This window comes from Wasmannia auropunctata, unplaced genomic scaffold (genome assembly GCF_000956235.1).
Source record: "Wasmannia auropunctata unplaced genomic scaffold, wasmannia.A_1.0 LD335325.1, whole genome shotgun sequence".
NCBI lineage: Eukaryota > Metazoa > Arthropoda > Insecta > Hymenoptera > Formicidae > Wasmannia > Wasmannia auropunctata.
Window position 1 is genome coordinate 42,713 of NW_012027565.1, and position 20,181 is coordinate 62,893.

Below are 20,181 nucleotides of genomic sequence, written 5' to 3' on the forward strand. Positions count from 1 at the left end.
TTTCCATGAATATGTGTGAGAAAAGTAGTATTTATACTCGTATTCGTATTCATTATTTATTCATTTATTCGAATATTGAATGTATTCATCGGACACACTAATCCCAGCAAGCACAAATTATAACTGCAACATTGTAACGTTTTATCTATATCGCACAGAAATATTATAACGTTGCTGCAATATTACAGTTATAATCTGTGTTTGCTGGGATCGCATGTTGCATACTTTTACGGAAATTTGATTCTGCAAGGTATAGTGATTAATTATTTATTTTGATTGAGTATTAAATTGAATTTCTTTGAGGGATGCAGAAAGAACGAAGAAGACGTTTTAGTAATAAAATAATTTTATTATCTTTAATATTTTCTGCGCGTTGCAAAATTACATTTTTTCTTTGTTGCTGCTATGCACGGAAAGAACACATCAATTTTGCTGGATCCAGATCTGAAAATAATTTGTATTCAACAATCAAAATAATTTGGTTGGAAAGTCAACACAATGATTGCCGGACTATTAAAACGTTTTATATATAGTAATGCTTATAATTTTTAACTTTCCAACAAATTATTTCGATGATTGAACAAGAATTGTTTTCAGATCTGTATTTAGCAAAACTTTGAAGACCTTTCAACAAAATAGTTCTTTCCGTGTGTTTATATAGCAAAAATTAAGCTTGAAACTAATCGACGACAGAGAAAATTATATTATATATAAATTTTCGAGGTTTTAATTAATTTAATTAAATATCGCAGTCGCGGAATGCCCTTAAAATACGTCTTTCCCTCATGTTGGACACACTGTACGATTGCACAATCCATTCGTTTATTCTACGTACGCGCGTGTGTACGTAGAATACAAGTATAGGTGGGAGCGAAAATAGACCTTATTTACTACGATGAACGTGCATATTTACATAATGGAAAATATTGCGCGGATATAAAACGATAGCGATTAATTGGAGTATATAAAGACGAAGAAAAAGGTATTTACATGTCGATTTTTCGACAAATAATAAAGCGAGTAATGAAATCGACGAGATTATAACTACAGACGGGTCAAACGATATCCTTTGGTTTGTCATCTTGCGTCATTTTTCGAGGTAGAATAGCAACCAGAAATGCAGATACTACAAAATAATAATGTAAAAGTATTTAAAGAATATTTTTATATGTATGTATACGTAAAAGTTATATACGATGTACAGATACGAATACAATTTGATATGTAAATATTGTTATTCTTACCTAAAGAAGCTAAGCCAATCATAACAAATGGACCTAAACACGATAGATTGAATAAAACGGGAAACAGTAAATTGCCGATTACTGCACCGATTCTTCCCATCATCATAGTTATGCTAACTGCCATGGTTCTGTAACAAGAAAAAAATATGGATATCAAATAAATTCTAGATAATACACTCAGAGAAAAGCGTAGTGATAGCAATTATAAAGATAATAACTATGATAAATTTTATATATGGCATTAATGTACATAATTGAATAAATTAACATATACAGGATGTGCCAAAAGTCTGGAAACGCCAAAATAACTTTTGAAGGATTCAAAGTAATGAAATTCGAAGGATTGAAATTTATAGGGGGATACAATGGGATCATAAAATTTGTTAATCTCGGAAACACCGTCTTACACGCTTCCAAGGAGCGGGAAGAGAATGGAGCAAAAAGTCTTATATTTCGAATTCTTCAAAAGTTATTTTGGCGCACAATAAACTATTTTATAATTGTTGCAATCGTAAAAGAGCTGAATAAATAAATTAAAATGTAATTGAATTAAAATCTATTTTTATAGATGAATAAACTATTTTATAAATGCAATAATTATAAAGTTTATTCAATTATATATATATTAATTTTACATGCAAAATTTGTACAGTTATCACCACTGTCTCTTTTTCTCTGAGTGTAAATAAAATTAAAAAAAAAATGCGATACGTATTTCTTTAATAATGATAAGTTGCCTACCTCAGGTATGTAGGAAAATTATCGACAATGACGTTAACAACAGTCGCACCGCCTATACTTGTCATGGCGACGAATACCGAAGACAGTCCGAGGATACCATTAGTATCTTCAGCCCAGTACAATGAGCCGCAACAACCAGCAGCCACGACAAAACAAATCGCTGCACAGAAATCAAATAATTATAGTAATAACAAATAATTGCATATAGATAATTATTAATTATAATAAAATTGTAGCGCTATGCCAAGATTATTATATATTATTATTCGCACACGCGGAAAGAATGATTTTGTTGAAAGGTCTAAAAATTTTATTGAATACAGATCTGAAAATTAATTCTTGTTAAATCGAAAAATTTTGTTGGAATGTTAAAAATGATAAACGCATTACTATAAAACGTTTTGATATTCTAGCAATTATTTTAACTTTCCCCCAAAATTATTTTGATTGTTGAACAAAAATTATTTTCAGATCTGGATCCAGCAAAATTGTTCTTTCCGTGCAATATATTATTTTATAAATAAAATCACAATTTCTTCGCCACCAAATTACTTTATCATCTTACCCATTAGCTTCCTTTTTCCAATCACAGTAATCAGAGAACCAGCCATAGTATAACCGATAACGCCTGTCACGGCGATGACAATGGAATTGATAAATACTCTAGAATTCAACTCCGCCTGTGTATGAAATTAGCGTGTGATATTAATATTTTCGAGGATTTTTTCCCGCGCGCGACTCGATCATATTTTATGAATCAGCGACTCACATGAACACACACAGTCGTAACATTGCCCATATTTTCATTGGCATAGTGTGTGGAATTAAGAAGCGACTTCTCCTGGCCCAACATGTAACAAAATGAAGGCTGCAAACCCGTCACGTGACTGTCGTCCTTCATGAGAGTACTCTTGTAACTTTCGATCATCGCGAACAGCTGCGGCAGCCAAAGCCGAAGTGAGTTTGACCTGCACAATTGCAATCGGCAATTAATTAAATTCTCGAAGATATTTTTAGTGTCACCCTTTTCTCTTAAATTAAAATCAAGACAGACGAGAAATTGATTCAACTGACCCTATTGTTGCACCAAGCTGCACCATCGATATGAGTATTAATCTGAAGACATTAGGTCGCAAGAAGAGTGGCTTTATCAGCTTCCAGCAATTATGTAGCTTGTCCTGTATGCGTTCCCCGCATGATTCAACGGAATATTCATCCTCCAGACTCTTTATCTATGAATTAATAATAAAACAATTGTTTATATTATATATATTACTATTACTGTGTTAATTTTTTCTTTTGTTTTGTCGTTCGATTTATTAATCTCATTACATCAAGTGTTCTTCTACATATATTCCTGTTTAAATTTGGTTTATGTCCTATTTATTTCGCTTTGTTCTCTTATGGAAAAAACAATTTTGTTGAAATATATTTAAAAATTTTGAAAGAACAATTTTACTGGAAGATCAAAAAATTTGGATCTAAAAATAATTTTTTGGAAACTCACAAATAATAAATATTGCTAAAACGTTTTGATATTCTATTAATCAATTTGACTTTCCAACAAATTATTTTGATGGTCCAACAAGAATTATTTTCAAATCTGTATTCAACAAAATTTTTAGACCAAAGCAAAATTGTTTTTCCGTGCAGATACAGATATGAAAATAATTTTATTAGACTATCAAAATAATTAGAGTGCTATATATAGATTGTTTAAGCATAATGAGTTATGCTGCAAAAAGTTTTGATATTTGAACAATCTGTTGAATTATTTCGATTTACAAAATTATTCTTCATTTTTGCTTTGTATAATTATTTGAATAGTTTAACAAAAATATATACGGAAAGAGCGGCTTTGCTGATGTATTAAAAAATTTAGCTAGATACAGATCTAAAAATAATTTTATTGATTCATCAAAATAATTATGTAGGAAACTCAAGCGAGTTGAGCAATGCTGGAAAAAATTTTGACATTCTAGCAATCAGTTTGAGCGTTCTACATAATTATTTATAGATAATCCAAAAAAATTATTTTTAAATTTGTATATTTAGCTAAATTTTTAATAATACTTCCATAAAACTGTTTTTTTCATGTATACACGGAAAGAATGATTTTGTTGAAAAATTTAAAAATTTTTCTGAAAACAGATCTGAAAATAATTTTTTATTAAATCATAATTGGTTAAAAATAATTTGTTGGAATGTTAAAACTAATAAGCGTTGCTATAAAACGTTTTGATATTTTAGCAATCATTTTGATTTTTGCACAAAATTATTTTGATTATTAAACAGAAATTATTTTCAGATCTGGATTCAGCAAAAGTATTCTTTCTGTGTATCAAATAAATACGATACGATGATTTTTTGATCGTGCTGTGTGCAGTTATCGTTCGTAGTTTATAATATTGTCGAAATAACTCGATGAAGCATCGTGTTTTTACAATAAAATTTTATTTGCGCGATTTAATTGACGTAACGTCAATATATGCAATGAATAATCGTTTGTGCCAATAAATTGTCTGATCAAGCAATTTAATTTCACGGTAATTTTACGTAATTGAGATCTAAATTATTTTAAATAAATTTCATTGAACAGCATTATTATGGTCCAAACGAAATTATTTTCTGATATGTAGCCAGTTAAATTTTCAAATATTTCAACAGAACCGTTCTTTCCGGCGCATGCATTAATTATTACCGGATACGTGTCAGGATCCTTGCCAGTGTTGAGCGAGTAGATTTTCTTGAAGACGTTCAATGCCTCGTCGTGTCTGCCCTTCAGGATAAGGAAACGCGGACTCTCGGGGAAAGCGAAAAGAGCGATGCACGCTAGAAATTCGGGCAGCGAGCAAATGGCTAGGAAAACTCGCCAGGAATTTATCTCCAATGTTTCGCTTAGAAATGTGATGTACCACTTTTGAGGTAATATAAGCCACGCTATACCTGCGAATTGAAAAATAAAAATAAAAAAGTCGTTTAAATTCGCTTGAGTTTATTTGTCGCAAAATGTACACATTTGAGTAAAATAAACACGGAAAGAACAATTTTGCTGTATCCAGAAAATAATTTTTGTTTAATAATAAAAATAATTTGTTGGAAAGTCAAAATGATTGCTACAATATTAAAACGTTTTATAGCAATGCCTATCATTTTTAACTTTTCAACAAATTATTTTGATTATTAAACAAAAATTATTTTCAGATCTGTATATTTAGCAAAATTTTTAGACCTTTCAACAAAGTCGTTCTTTCCGTGAATGTATTATGCGCACTCTCGCGACGCTTTTCATTACAAATCTCTAAATCAATTTTAACTCTCGTTGTTTCCTTCAGCGAATTTTACAACGTCAGCAACACGCGTGTTGCAACGTTATTGCACGCTTCACTGCTGTTAAAAATCGGCGCTTTACAATTTAACCCCCGTCAATCATCTGTAGATAAGGTGTGTCAAGGCCGCACTTACATGGCAAGGAAATGTTTCCGAGCGAAAAGAACACGCCAAGCCACATGTACGACCTCGATCGATGCGCCTCGTTGTGTACCTCCGCCATGTACGACATTAGCGCTGCGTATGGACCAGATATGCTGCAATTTGTTCATCGCAATATCAGCTGTTGCATAATATTTAAATATTCAAAGAAATATACAAATTTTTTCTTAATTAATACATGTACAAGATCACTCAAAATATTCATCGGAGTTTTATGATTTTTTATGTGGGAGAGGGGGGGGGGGTAGTGCATTTAACATACACACTTATACTGTATAGTCATACTGATGAAAGAACGAAACTTTTACACGAAAAGAACAATTTTGCTGAATCCAGATTTGAAAATAATTTTTGTTCAATAATCAAAATTATTTTGTGCAAAAGTCAAAATGATTGATAGAATATTCAAACGTTTTATAGCAGTATTTATCAGTTTTAACATTCCAACAAATTATTTTGATGATTCAACAAAAAATTATTTTCAAATTTGTATTTAATAAAATTTTTAGATTTTTCAACAAAATTGTTCTTTCCGTGTAAAGTTTTGCAAATCTCACATCATTCAGTCGGTGTTTCTATCTTGTAAGCTACTTAATGGTATAAATAAGAGATTTGAAACAAAACTTGAGTTCCGCTACACGAAAAGAATGATTTTGCTGTATACAGATCTGAGAATAATTTTTGTTGGACAATCGAAATAATTTTGTCGAAAAATCAAACTGAATGCTAGAATATTAAAATGTTTTATAGCAACGCTTATTATTTTTAACTTTCCAACAAGAATTATTTTCAGATTTAGCACAATTTTTACACTTTCCAGCAAAATCGTTCTTTCCGAGTATCCATACAGAAAGAATGATTTTGTTGAAAGGACTAAAAATTTTGCTAAATACAGATCTGAAAATAGTTTTTTTATTGAATCATCAAAATAATTTGTTGGAATGTTAAAACTGATAAGTATTGTTATAAAACGTTTTGATAGTTTGGCAATTATTTTGACTTTCGCCCAAAATAATTTTGATTATTGAACAAAAATTATTTTCAGATCTGGATTCAGCAAAATTATTCTTTTCGTGATATATTAATATAATAATTGTAATTATAATATGTTAAATGCACCACCCACAAAAAGTCAAAAGTGAGATCCCGATAATCATTTTGAATAACTGCATTTATAGCATGTGTGAGTTGTAGTGTCACACCGACTCCAAATTGCCGACTGGCAATTCCAAATTTCCAACTTACATCATGCCGTCGAAAAATTTGAATGTTATTAAAAGCCAAGAGCGGTGCGAGAAGCACGTCGCCAGACTTAGTAGACCGGTAAGCAGGTAACCGTAGAACATAATTTTCTTACGACCGAACATATCGGTCACGCAACCCCAGAAGAACACCGTGCAGATCATTCCTGAAAATAAACCCATGCCGGTCAGCCGATTCCGCCCTTTGTACCTGAATTTTTCGCCAGAAATTACGCGGAAAGAACAATTTTGCTGGAAGGTCTAAAAATTTTGCTAGATTCAAATTTGAAAATAATTTTGTCGGAAATTCAAAAGTAAAGACCATTGCTGTAAAATCTTTTGATAATTCTATAATCAATTTGAACTTTCAACAAAATTATTTTGATGGTGCAACAAAATTATTTGCAAAACCATTTGTATCCAGTAAATTTTGTATCCAAAAAAATTTTAGACCTTTTAGTAAAATCGTATTTTCCGCGTATTAAAATAATGACGAAAAATAAATATGCAGCCAAAACAAAACATTTTTTTTTTGCATTTTGAAACATCGTTCCTGTATTTGATATGCCACGAATTTACAATAACATTTCTAAATTATTCGATTAGGTACGCGCCTAGGGGCCTCCTAGCTGAGAACTGAGGATTTCGGCCAAAATAGAAGATAAAAGTATTTATATTTTCTGTTTCTGCAGGAAATCAATTTTAAACCGGAATCGAAGGACAAGATGGAAATTTGTATAATGCAAATATAATATGTTCTTTCCTGAGTGGTTTCTTATCATCTCTGAGATTAATGCTAAATTAATATTCAAACTATTTCATATATTTTTTTGGTATCTTGAAAAATCGAGATAAATATTTAAATATGCTCTTTTTCTTGTAATTTTTTTTACAGAATTTCCAGTTTATTAAAAATTTGTTTTTGAAAAATACGTACGCACACAATTTTTTAATAAAACATATAAATATAATTGTGTTTATTTTATTAGAAATAATTTAATGTTATTATATGAGTTTATGAAAAGAATGATTTTACTAAAGTATTTAAAAACTTAGCTAGATACAGATCTGAAAAGAATTTTTTTGAATCATTCAAATGTAGGAAATTTATGTAGGAAACACTCGTGCGTAAAAGCAATGCTATAAAAAATTTTGGCATTTAATTTAGCAATCTTGAGCGTTCTTCATATTTATTTTGTGATAGCCCAATAAAATTATTTTTTTTTCAGATCCGTATTTAGCTTAAATTTTAAATTCAGCAAAATCGTTCTTTCCTTGTATAATAAAAAATGTTTTATATCTTATTAATTCAAATTAACATGGCTCATGTACAGCGATGGAAGATTGCAAATGTCTATAATTGGTTCGAAGCTCTTTTAATTAAAAAAAAAAATCGATTGCGAGGAGAGCCCCGTGATGGCTGTACCTTTTATAGATCCTACAGAGGTGCATTAATCCGCCACTATAGTTGCTTGCGGATTCGAAAGCACCGAAAACGGGCCGGGCCGAAGGTAATTCGGCCGGGGGTTTTGTGCATGCGACAAGAAATAAAATAGTACGGTATTTACCGTGAGTTCGCACGTTTGCCCTCACTATTGCCTACGAAACGAACCGGCAGTGTACACCGCACACGATAATCATAGAGACACGATAAGATTGTGCCGAACTCTTAGGGGGGGCTCCAGGGCTCTCATCGAGCTCTCTGGCACCTGTAATGAAGCGTTGTTATGCAATTGTCAAACGGATCGGGATACTACCTGCGAACGCCATCGAGTTCAGCAGCCCCTTGTCGAACATCGTCAGCTGGAGATCGCATTCGGCGGACGGTAGCACGTAGGACATCGTCGACGACGAGAAAATACTGGAGAAGCTGGCCGGCAGTACCGCCAGCAGCAGCAAATAATTGAATTTTCCATATCCTGCAGCACAGAAATTACTTTAACGCGTGGCTTAACTCAGTCCCGTTTTTAATGTGCCAAGAAATGTTTATAATTAACACGTTTATTGTCTTCAGTCATCAACGGGGTCATTGCTGTAATATTGTTACGTTATATCGTCATGGAATGAATAATATTAGTGACTGCATTACTTAGACAATCACACGCATGTATTGTGTCTTTCTTTCTTATTAGCTTTAAATTAATAAGACTTTAAATTAATTGTAAATATAATTGGTTCAAGCTTTTCTCAATAAAAAATCGTTGTCGACTGCGAGGAGAGTTTCATTATGGTCTGTATCTTAGTGACTATAGAGGTGAATTAATAATAATATTGTATAAAAATTAATTAATAAATAAGAAATTTAATCAAATTCTTTTATAATTGGTTCAAACTTTTCTTCTAAGTCCCGTGTTTAACGTGCCAAAAAATATTCATGATTAACACATTTATACTGTTATCTTCAGCCATCAACGGTCACCGCTGTAATATTGTTATGTTATATTGTCATGGAATGAATAATATTAGTGACTACGTTAATTATTTAGCAATCACGCGCATGCATTGTGCCAAATTCTTTTCTTATTTGTTTTTAATTAATAAGACACACATAACGATGAAAGATTTTAAATATCTATAATTGGTTCAAACTTTTCTCAATAAAAAATTGTTGCCGACTGCGAGGAAAATCTCATTACGGCCTGCATCTTAGTGTCTATAGAAGCGTATTAATAATATAAAAATAATAAGAAATTTAATCAAATTCTTTTTTAAATCTTTATTTATAAGTATTTGTTAAAAATTTAATTGAGCCTATTACTTTGTTTTTCTTGAGGATAAAATGGAATGATAATATTAAACAAATGACACCGCGTGGCGATAGACGTGTTAAACGAGAGTAACGACCAAGCTTTTAAACATATAATACAATATGATTCACTTACCTGTTGCTTTAATTGCCCGTTCGAAGTCTGCGGGACCCGAATCCTCAGGCTTTACTTCCTCACCTAGAAGCAGGTAAACGGCAGTTAATTACGTTAAATCCCCGACGACAAAAAATCCACAACGGCTGCTTTAGATAGTTAAAATTGCATTAACACCTGATGCACTTTGCATACGTCTGTATCTATACGATCTATACATCGTAAATAATTCGATAAAGCGTCTAAAAATCATTTTTCTTGCCACCTAATGTTAAACACGCTGCCGCAGTTACGATCAGCCACGCACGTATGATCGACGTTCCCTGTGCGAGCTTGTTGTGAAAAACAGTTGTCAATATTGGCGTCAACAGCGCTTGAAACGTCGTTAATCTTATGTACTCATAACAGAATTTATATTATCTTTGCGGATATATCAGTTTAATTTGTACACCCGTGTACAATGATAATATCACGTACAACTTGTTTTTGACACAATGAAAACAAGCTGTCGCTAGACTTATTAATTAAATTAGTTACACATTAAATAATGGGCCCAAGACGAGCAATAAAAATTAATGGATGTTTAATTATTTGTTCATTCAAAAAGTAATATATTGCGTTATTAGTTTCAGTCTGACTAGGCCTTTTTCAATCGCATTGAGAATCTAAACACAAATAATAAATTAAGTTATATTTATAAAGTATAATACACGTAGTCAATAATTATAACATAACGCAGTCGAGAAATCTTGTATGACAGCTGATTAAATCCATATCGGAAATTGGATGGTCTTCATATTCAACTGTGGGATTTCCATTACAATCATATATGACATTAAAATGTTTGTTAATGATCGTGTCGAGCAAAATTATAGCTATTTGGCTAAAACTATTTTTATATAAAAATAATCAATTTAGGCTTCGCTAATTATAATGCAAAAACTTACAATTTCCCATGGTTGAACATGAAGACCATCCAATTTCCGGTACGGATTTAATCTGTCATACAAGATTTCTTGACTGCGTTATTTTATAATTATTGACTGCATGCAGTGTTATACTTTATAATATGACTTAATTTATTATTTGCGCTTAGATTCAATGCGACTGAAAAAGGCCTAGTCAGGCTGAAACTCAGGGAAATGTTTCACTGTTTCAGCTAGAATTCTAAATATAACACTTAAATTATATCGCTGTTTTTTGTATCTGCTAAACAATTGTCTGTCATACGTAGAATTTATAGCAGCAATATTCTAAGAATATATACAAGAAAACATAGGTCTCATAATTAAATATGATTGGAGTTTGAACTGATTAAACGTCATAGAAGAACTTTTCTTGCTAAATTTGACAAATAATCAGTTCAGATATAATTTCTGTCTCTGTTATCTATATTGATTAAATACAAAATAATAACATATAATAAATATAATAAACATATAATAAACATAATAATAAAAACATATATGGTAGGTATCGCAGTGCTTCCTAATCACTTATCCGTTTTAACTAATTTTTTGTATCTAAATAATTCTCGCTATAATTGCAAGATTATTTTTTTCAGTGATAGTATCGCGATACATTACTTTTTGAATGAATAAGTAATTAATTATAAACACCCATTAATTTTTGCTGCTCGTCTTGGTCCATTATTTATTGCGTTATTATTAGATCGAGCTAAATTTTTTTATTAATTAAATTAGTTAAATTAAACCTGATATAATTTATTGAAACTTAATTGACTGCGGCAGATAAATTTCATGTAGAATGCAGAGATAATCAGACGGTCGTGTCCTTTACAAGTTCATTATATTAAGCGTGGCGTCTATAATGAGATTTGAAAGATTTAAGATTTAAGAAAATTGACCTATTACAATCGATTATTCTTTTCGCGTGAAATGAATAATCGACTATAATTGATCAATTTTCTTAAATCTTAAGTCTTAAGTTTCATTGTATATGTCGCTTTACGCTACGCGAAGAATCTGTTGACTTGATTGAATTTGTATTTTTTTAAATCGTTACATGCAGATAAACGCTGTATAGTTGTCTTTGACAATAGACGTAGAAATATATATTCCGTGAGGGAAAAGATTAAGATAATTATGATAATTTGTTTCGCGTGAGACTACATGTATTAATTTTGTAAAACTCGCGCTTCGCGGGAAACGTTCGCAAGTTTAGTTATAAAATGTTATATGCAGCGTTAGATGCACTTCCAATTTGCATTATAATCGCCACGTCATTATCTCGAAGTTGAAGACTGCACGCGATATGTAAGTATCGAAAAGATAACATCGGTCCGCACGGATGCCGCGACGCGAATCGAGCTCGACTATAACGATCTATTGACAACGCCTCGTGCTCCTAACATGCTACCCAAAATAGAACTTGCACAAGAATCATTCAAAATATGTTTGCAAGCATTATCGCACTTAGCGAATTTTTCGATAACTATGAACTGATGAGATTAATTAAATACTAATGCCCTTTGAGTTTTTTGAGTTTTCAGTTTAAAACATGTTTCTTAAGAAAAAAAAATGCAATAAAATTTTGAATATTTTTAAAGATTTATTTGTACAATTAATAATAAATTGCAATTAAGTTACAAAGCTACACGGAAGGAACGATTTTGTTGAAAGGTCTAAAAATTTTGCTGAATACAGATCTGAAAATTAATTCTTGTTGAAGTATCAAAAAATTTTGTTGAAATGTTAACCCGTAAAGGTTACGTCTCTTTTGAACGGTTTTGTTTAACACAAAGTTTTAAAAACAATTATGTTCTTTTTTTTAATATTACCAATTAAAAATTTAATATTACCAATCAATTGGTCAGAAAATTTTACATTGAGAAACATACATTTTGCTTTAATTTTGCTTTTTATTTTTAGAAGATATAAAACTTTAAAAATGCTTGGTGCGAATTCGCACCTATGTATCCTTTACAGATTAAAAATAATAAGCATTGCTATAAAACGATATTCTAGCAATTACTTTGACTTTTCCACAAAATTATTTTGAATATTAACCTTCAAATGATACACTTCTTTCGAGCACCTACTAATGGAACAATGGCGCGAATTTGGATTTGACATCTTAAATTCATCTTTCCTGAGAATAAAAACAGAAATGTTTTGAAAACCCCACTTTTTGGGGTAAAATTTTTTCAGAAATCCAGCGGTATTACTCAATTTAATGAAAAAACTATTTTACAATTGAAAATTAATTATAAATAAGTTACCGTTTTGAAAAACGTCACTTTTTCGAAGAAGAGCTGCCATTTTTTGTTATTTTATAAAATGAAGTGAAACTTGCGTGATTCTTTAGTTAAAATGATGTACTTTAATAAAAAATTATTGTTGTTGCAGAAATAAAAAGTATAATATTTTTCCACATAGCCACATATAAAATATTTTCCACATAGAAGTTGGGATATTTTCTGTTCATTTAATAGTAATTTGAATCTTTCTAATAAATCCTTTTATAAATAATTTCAATGAAAATTATTTTAAGAACAAATCTTGCCAATTTATAAAATAAATTATTAATAAAAACTGTTTACATAATTAAAATTATATTAAAAAGTACTGTTCATATTATCATGGAAGTTAAGATAGAGAAAACAGATTGAATAAGATTATACATACAAATGTTTTATTTGTTATTATAATGTAAAAGAAGGGAACATATTACAATGTTTATAACGTAATGTAAAAAAAGGAACATATTACAATATACATGTTCATAAATGTGTAAAAGTAAGCACCGATCTAGCACACACGATTTGAATACAAGTGCGAATATGCACCACAACGAACTTGCAAAGTTAATATTTCATTAATTTGCACGAAACTGTGCAAATTAATGAAACTGAAGCTGTGCATGTTTCGTATACCTGTTACCTGAGGTACCGGGCATATTTAACGCAGTAGGGATAATAAGTCCCGACAAATGTCTCCGTGCAAATACCAGAAATTCGAAAATTTTTTTCGCGGTACGAATTCGCACTCTTGTACCATTTGAAGGTTAAACAAAAATTATTTTTAGATCTAAATCCATCAAAATTGTTCTTTTCGTGTGTAATATTTTAATCGTAATATAATTCAGCGATTGCGTTAATCTAAAGTGTGTTTATGCAATAGCCAAATAATGAAGCAATGCACTGCGTGTGAGATGATCTAACACGCAGTGATGCAATATAAACATTCCTTTATTATCATCTATTTGCTTAAATGCATAATGGTATGTTAAACACGCGGCAAATCGACGCAGAGTTCCCGCTATTTTTTTATCGCTCAAGTTTATTTGAGCTAAGCACTTTCGTGAGTAAAGCTTTGACAAGCACAATTGCCTGCAAAATATTGCAAATATTTTCTGTACAATAATCTGTATTTAGATGTATTAAAATTTTAACGAATAATTTTAATTATTATTGATTTGTTAACATTTTGAGTGATTTAAACGTTAATGCATGTGGATATGTTGACGTCGCGCTAAAATAAAATGTATGTACGAGACGGAAATTGAAACAGAAGGAGATTGAAAAATAAACAAATGAAGAGAGAAACCATTAATCATATCAGAATCACTTTACATGGCAATTAGATTTCTTTCAACCTGTTCTTTACAAATGCTAATTTCGTCGAGGATAAAAAAAGTAGAGCATTTTTAAAGCGCGCCTATGATGCTAAACGTTGTACAATTAATATTTATAGCCAGTGGAACTATTTTAATAATTTTTGATGCGTGCTTTTGTTCAGACAATTCTTCATAATTCCTAATGTGCTTTATATTTTTTGTATTCTACAAATACACGTGAAAGAAGGAATAAGTGAGAGAGTGAGTGAGTGAGTGAGTGAGTGAGTGAGTGAGTGAGTGAGTGAGAGAGAGAGAGAGAGAGAGAGAGAGAGAGAGAGAGAGAGAGAGAGAGAGAGAGAGAGAGAGAGAGGTGTTACCGAACAAAATAAGTTAAGCCTATACATTGTGCTCCGTTAACCATTAGGAATTTACATTGCGTAAAATATTTTAATGTAATTCTTAACGCGTTACATAAAATAACTGCTTGCGTTACATAAAATAGACATTAATGATAATGAACTGCAGCGTTAAAACAATAAGGTAATTGTATATACAGTTTTTAATAATGTATATAATTTAGCATAAAATGAATTATTTATAGTAATTTTACAATTTTGTGATAATTTAATAACAATTTGTAACAATTTATAATATTATTATATATTTATGTAGCATTTTACTTATTTTGTTAGAATATATCGAAGTTTCTTCTTTTCAAAATAATCAAAATATTTGTAAAACAAATTTTTTTTAAAATCATATCTAATTCACAGTTAAGTAGAAATGGGCCTTATTTCAGTCGGACTTATAATAATAATAATAATATTAATAAAAATTTATTGCAAAAATTTATATAAACACATAAATATTATTAGGCACAAAAATCCTGCTTCGATTAAAAAAGGCTTATCTTTTACTTATTTGTGTTATTCATATATTGGTCTATTTTATTCTTTTATATTCAGTTATTTAATTGTAATAAACATAATACAAATATTTCTAATTATGACATTACGTATGCTTATTACATAAATAATTGATTAAATAATGTTTTTCTGATCGATTGTCCCACATTTGCACATAAGCAGTTAAACAGATATTGTAAGATAATGATGCAGAAAGTCATTAAATATTATATACTTGTATTTAATTTGTATTTGAGTCGGCCGATCGCATTTGTATATTACTTACAGCCTTAGCCAAAATTATAAGGCACCCCCATTATTAATGTACAATATTGATTCTAATACTAGGAACGACTTCCATTGTTTCACAGTTGTTTATGCAAAATAAAATATGCTATAAAAGATCTAATAAAGCAACTACTGACGAAAGTTTAGGATAACATTAGTTTTTTAAACTTATTATCAGTGTAATTTGAAACATTGTCGCAGTAATATCCGTTCCGCTTTTAATTAGTTTTTAAGTTTGTTGTGTAAAGTCTAAAATATTACAACCTAAAAATGCCTAGAAAAAGTGGATTTGATGAGTTCAAGCGAAGATGAATGATTTTTAAAGCAAAGTTGAAAAAATGAAAAAAAATCACAAAAATCGTGAAATATTCTTGATGTGCTATGCAAAATACTATTAAACGTTTCAAGGAGACTGGTTCCTATAAAAATAAAAAGAGAACAGAAAGAAAGAGAGTGATTACAAAACGCTAAAACCGAATTTTAGTGTGACTTTTTCTAGGCATTTTTAGGTTGTAATATTTTAGACTTTACAACGAACTTAAAAACTAATTAAAAGCGGAACGGATATTACTGCGACAATGTCTCAAATTAGACTGATAATAACTTTAAAAAACTAATGTTATTCTAAACTTTCGTCAGTAGTTGCTTTAGTAGATCTTTTATAGCATATTTTGTTTTGCATAAACTCTAATAAACAACTGTAAAACAATGGAAGTCGTTCCTAGAATTAGAATCAGTATTGTATATTAATAATGTGGGTGCCTTATAATTTTGGCCAAGGTTGTGTATTATTTTTTTACAAACAACAGGTAGTTATGTAATTATATGCGCAATTCAATTAATAGGAAACTTTTGTAATAAGATATAAATACCCAAACAAAAAGCCGTGTTTTATAAGATGTGAAAAAATATATTTGCAAATGTAATTATTTATGAAATTGTTAATATAATAAACGGAATAATTAAAAATTTGCTTTGTTCTTTCCACAAATCGTGGATTTAATTAATCTGTAATTTATAAAGAATTAATGTTTTTTTAATAAAAATATTAATTCAATCGATATCGAATTTCTTGTGTAAAAACTCATTTTTACAAAATGTTTCTTTTAACTAAAATTAAAGAGTTTACAGAGAAAAGAAAAAAAAAGAGAAATTTTTGTTATAATTCTCAACTTGCATAAATAAAACAAAATTTTACAAAGTTTTTTTAAATTAACACTTTTCGTAAGATGCGAAAAAATTACAAGTGTTCTCGAACTTATAAACAGTAGTGTACATGTCTATCTTTTATAAGATTATTTCTTACCAATATCTATAAGTTTTCTAATAATATTACACAAAAATGTTTTATCATCTAAGAAAAGCTCAAAAATACGTACGGAAAAAACGATTCTGTTAAAAGGACTAAAAATTTAGGCTGAATACAGATCTGAAAATAATTCTTGTTCAGTCATCAAAATAATTTGTAGGAAAATTAAAAATTATAAGCATTGCTATAAAACGGTGTGATATTCTAGCAATTATTGTGACTTTCCTGTAACAAAATTATTTTGATTATTGAACAAAAATTATTTTCAGATCTGCATCCAGCAAAATTGTGTTCTTTCCGTGCGAAAATATTTAATATATATAGAACTTGTAAAATCTTATCGGAGAGTTCGGCGACAACTTGCCTTTGGGTTTCATTAAAGTATCTTTGTCTAGTCGCTGTCGAACGATCTCTTCCCGTCGTCGTGAAACGCTTGCGGTTATACAAGAGTAAAATTCGCGCGGCGATCGGATACGCTGCAGTATAAAGAGAAACTTGCGGAACGGCGAAACCACCACCGGCTGTAGGCTCTTATTCGTTGCGTTTCTCAGCCGTCGCGGGATCTCGCGCGTGCATCACCATCCGCGAGAGGGACGTTCTCTAATGGGGGAGATCCCTCTTCGGCCGTGCATGCACAGCGACGCGCGACAACCGTTTAACTGCCAGACCGATTCGCCGCAAAAGTATACAGTCGGGGACGAAAGAAGTGCGAAGAAGACGATGACGACGTCGATGACGACGACGACGTCGGACTGCACACGTGTTACGCGGTGGGGCAGAGAACAGGTTCCTGAAAGAACCTGTATAATTTTCTCTCGCGAATCAACGAGAGAAAAAGCCCTCTCCCGCGCCCGCCACCCCACGCGCGGAGAACGCGGGGAAACGGACATCCCTCTCCCGTGCTTAGGAAAAATCTGACGGTGTTTTCGATCGCGCTCCCGAAGTGCACAGTAAAAAACGTTTTGTATTTATGTTGCAGAAACGGTTCACTCACGCTCTTGTTAAAATTCCACGTCGAATCTTTAACATATTTGCTTGTTAAATTATTCATAATGTGATTATGTTATTTAAATATTTTATGTTAAATTAATGTTCAATATTTCTCATTGTCAAAATAACACAATTTATAAGTAAGTGAATAAATAAAAATAAAACCGTTTCAAACCGTAAATTCTAAGACAAATGAATAAAAGAATAAATGTACTTGTTAATTTTACATGTTACAAGTATTGATTTTACTGAAGAATAATGTTTCCACAATTTGCTTCCAAATTATATTAAAGTGTTACATTTTTTTTCTATTAATTTCTACGTAATGTTTGTGTTACTTTTTAACATGTTCATCATTGCGTTAAATTAACACAAAAATTTGAGTGGACCGTTTTGGGATATGTAAATTGTGTTGAATTTAACAAGAATTTTTCAACTGTGTGGCCTTTGCTGGATGTGGCGCGAGGAAACATTTGGTTTGGCCCACAAAACTTGCACCGAAATTTCATTTCACTGGCTCGCACATTTGTATTATTTACAATCGTTCGATCCTGCGCAATTTGCACTGCAGGAGAAATTCAGACGTCATTGGGGCACTCGGCCGTTTGTGGATTCTGGACACAGGTTGAACACTGCACTCGCGTGTCACTCGGGATTTTTGCGACAGTCGCGTCGAGATTTTTGGAATCGGAATTGATCCGCCCGAAAATTAATGCACGGTGCATACCGGTTTGATCGCCGTGCCGGTTCATTAAGACGCAAGCTATACCTAAAATGCACTGCACTGTCTAGAACCGATAGAGATTTTTTTTAATAGAATGACGCAAGTTCGCACTGTCACCGATCAAAATAGGTCGCAATCCAATAAACATACACGGAAAGAACAATTTTGCTGCATCCAGATCGGAAAATAATTTTTGTTTAGTAATCAAAATAATTTTGTTGGAAAGTCAAAATTATTGCTAAGAATATTAAAACGTTTTACAGCAATGCCTATCATTTTTAACTTTCCAATAAATTATTTTGATTATTGAACAAAAATTATTTTCAGATCTGTAGTTTCAGCAAAATTTTTATAAACCTTTCAACAAAATCGTTCTTTCCGTGCAGATTATAACTACAATATTGCAACAACATTGTAACACTCAGGGAAATGTTTCCGCTATTTCAGCTAGAATTCTAAATATTACACTTAAATTATATCGCTGTTTTTCGTATCTACTAAAAAATTGTCTGTCACACGGAAAGAACACTTTTACTAAATCCAGATCTGAAAATAATTTTTGTTCAATAATCAAAATAGTTTTGTGCGAAAGTCAAAATGATTGCTAAAATATCAAAGTTTCATAGTAATGCTTATCAGTTTTAATATTCCAACAAATTATTTTGATGATTTAATAAAAAATTATTTTCAGATCTGTATTTAGCAAAATTTTTAAATCTTTCAACAAAATCGTTCTTTCCGTGCATACGCACACGGAAAGAACAATTTTGCTGAATACAAATCTGAAAATAATTTTTGTTTAATAATCAAAATAATTTTGTGCGAAAGTCAAAGTGATTACTAGAATGTCAAAACGTTTTATAGCAATGCTTATCAGTTTTAACATTCCAACAAATTATTTTGATGATTTAACAAAAAATTATTTTTAGATCTGTTTTTAGCAAAATGTTTAGATCTTTCAACAAAAGCGTTCTTTCCGTGTAAAAGTTACGGCAGCAATATTCTAAGAATATATCCAAGAAAATATAGGTCTTTATAATTAAATATGATTGGAGTCTGGATTGGAGTCTGGACTGATTAAACGTCATAGAGGAACTTTCTTGCTAAATTTGACAAATAGTTCAGATATAATTTCCGTCTCTGTTATCTATATATTGATTAAATACAAAATAATAACAATATAATAAATATAATAAACATATAATAAACATAATAATAAAAACATACATAGTAGGTATCGCAATGCTTCCTAATCGCTTATCTGTTTTAGCTAATTTTTCGTGCCTAAGTAATTTTCGCTATTATTGCAAGATTACTTTTTTCAGTGAATATTTCTGCAATACAGCTGGAATGTTGCAATGTTGCTGCAACATTGCAATTATAATGTCTGCTGGCAATGAATAACTGGTGTATTGGTGAAATTCAGAATTTTTTTCAGATTGTAAAAATCGAATGAGTGGAATACGCGAGTAACAAGGTGTCATGTCTCATCCTACGTACGTTCTGCTTTCTTCGGTGTCTTTCCGCTCGGAATCGCACCGTCGGATCCCAGCCTCCTCGCGAGTTCACCTTTCCCGAGCGCCATATCGCAAAAGTAATGTCAAAATCGGCATCGCGCCAAATGTTTTGTACATCGCCCCCGCCGGGAAGTCCTACTAGAGCTGCAGTATCACGACTCGGTAAACAGAGACGATGATAACCCGGCTGTATATAATACTTTTACGAACGATCGTCAATCGCAAATATCGACAACAACAATAACAATAACAACAACAACAAAACGTATAAATTATCGCAGTTTCGGCCCG

At 31.1% G+C, this 20,181-nt stretch overlaps 1 protein-coding gene across 4 annotated transcripts; it reads right to left on the reverse strand.

The window, feature by feature from the left end:
• Window positions 1–982: 982 nt before the first annotated feature.
• Window positions 983–19,968, reverse strand: LOC105457272 (synaptic vesicle glycoprotein 2B-like). Of its 4 annotated transcripts, none has more exons than XM_011701859.1 (12): window positions 19,874–19,968; window positions 9,601–9,663; window positions 8,476–8,637; window positions 6,723–6,885; window positions 5,451–5,572; window positions 4,687–4,931; window positions 3,060–3,217; window positions 2,755–2,953; window positions 2,551–2,665; window positions 1,986–2,145; window positions 1,245–1,372; window positions 983–1,126 (listed from the first exon to the last, which is right to left on the reverse strand). In XM_011701859.1, the coding sequence occupies exons 1-12, from the start codon at window positions 19,956–19,958 to the stop codon at window positions 1,056–1,058; spliced, it is 1,671 nt and encodes a 556-aa protein (XP_011700161.1). In that variant the 5' UTR covers window positions 19,959–19,968; the 3' UTR covers window positions 983–1,055. The 4 variants fall into 4 exon arrangements, with proteins under 4 accessions (XP_011700161.1, XP_011700163.1, XP_011700162.1 ...); XM_011701861.1 differs by lacking the exon at window positions 19,874–19,968 and adding an exon at window positions 17,024–17,342; XM_011701860.1 differs by lacking the exon at window positions 19,874–19,968 and adding an exon at window positions 9,757–9,913.
• Between the last annotated feature and the right edge of the window lie 213 nt (window positions 19,969–20,181).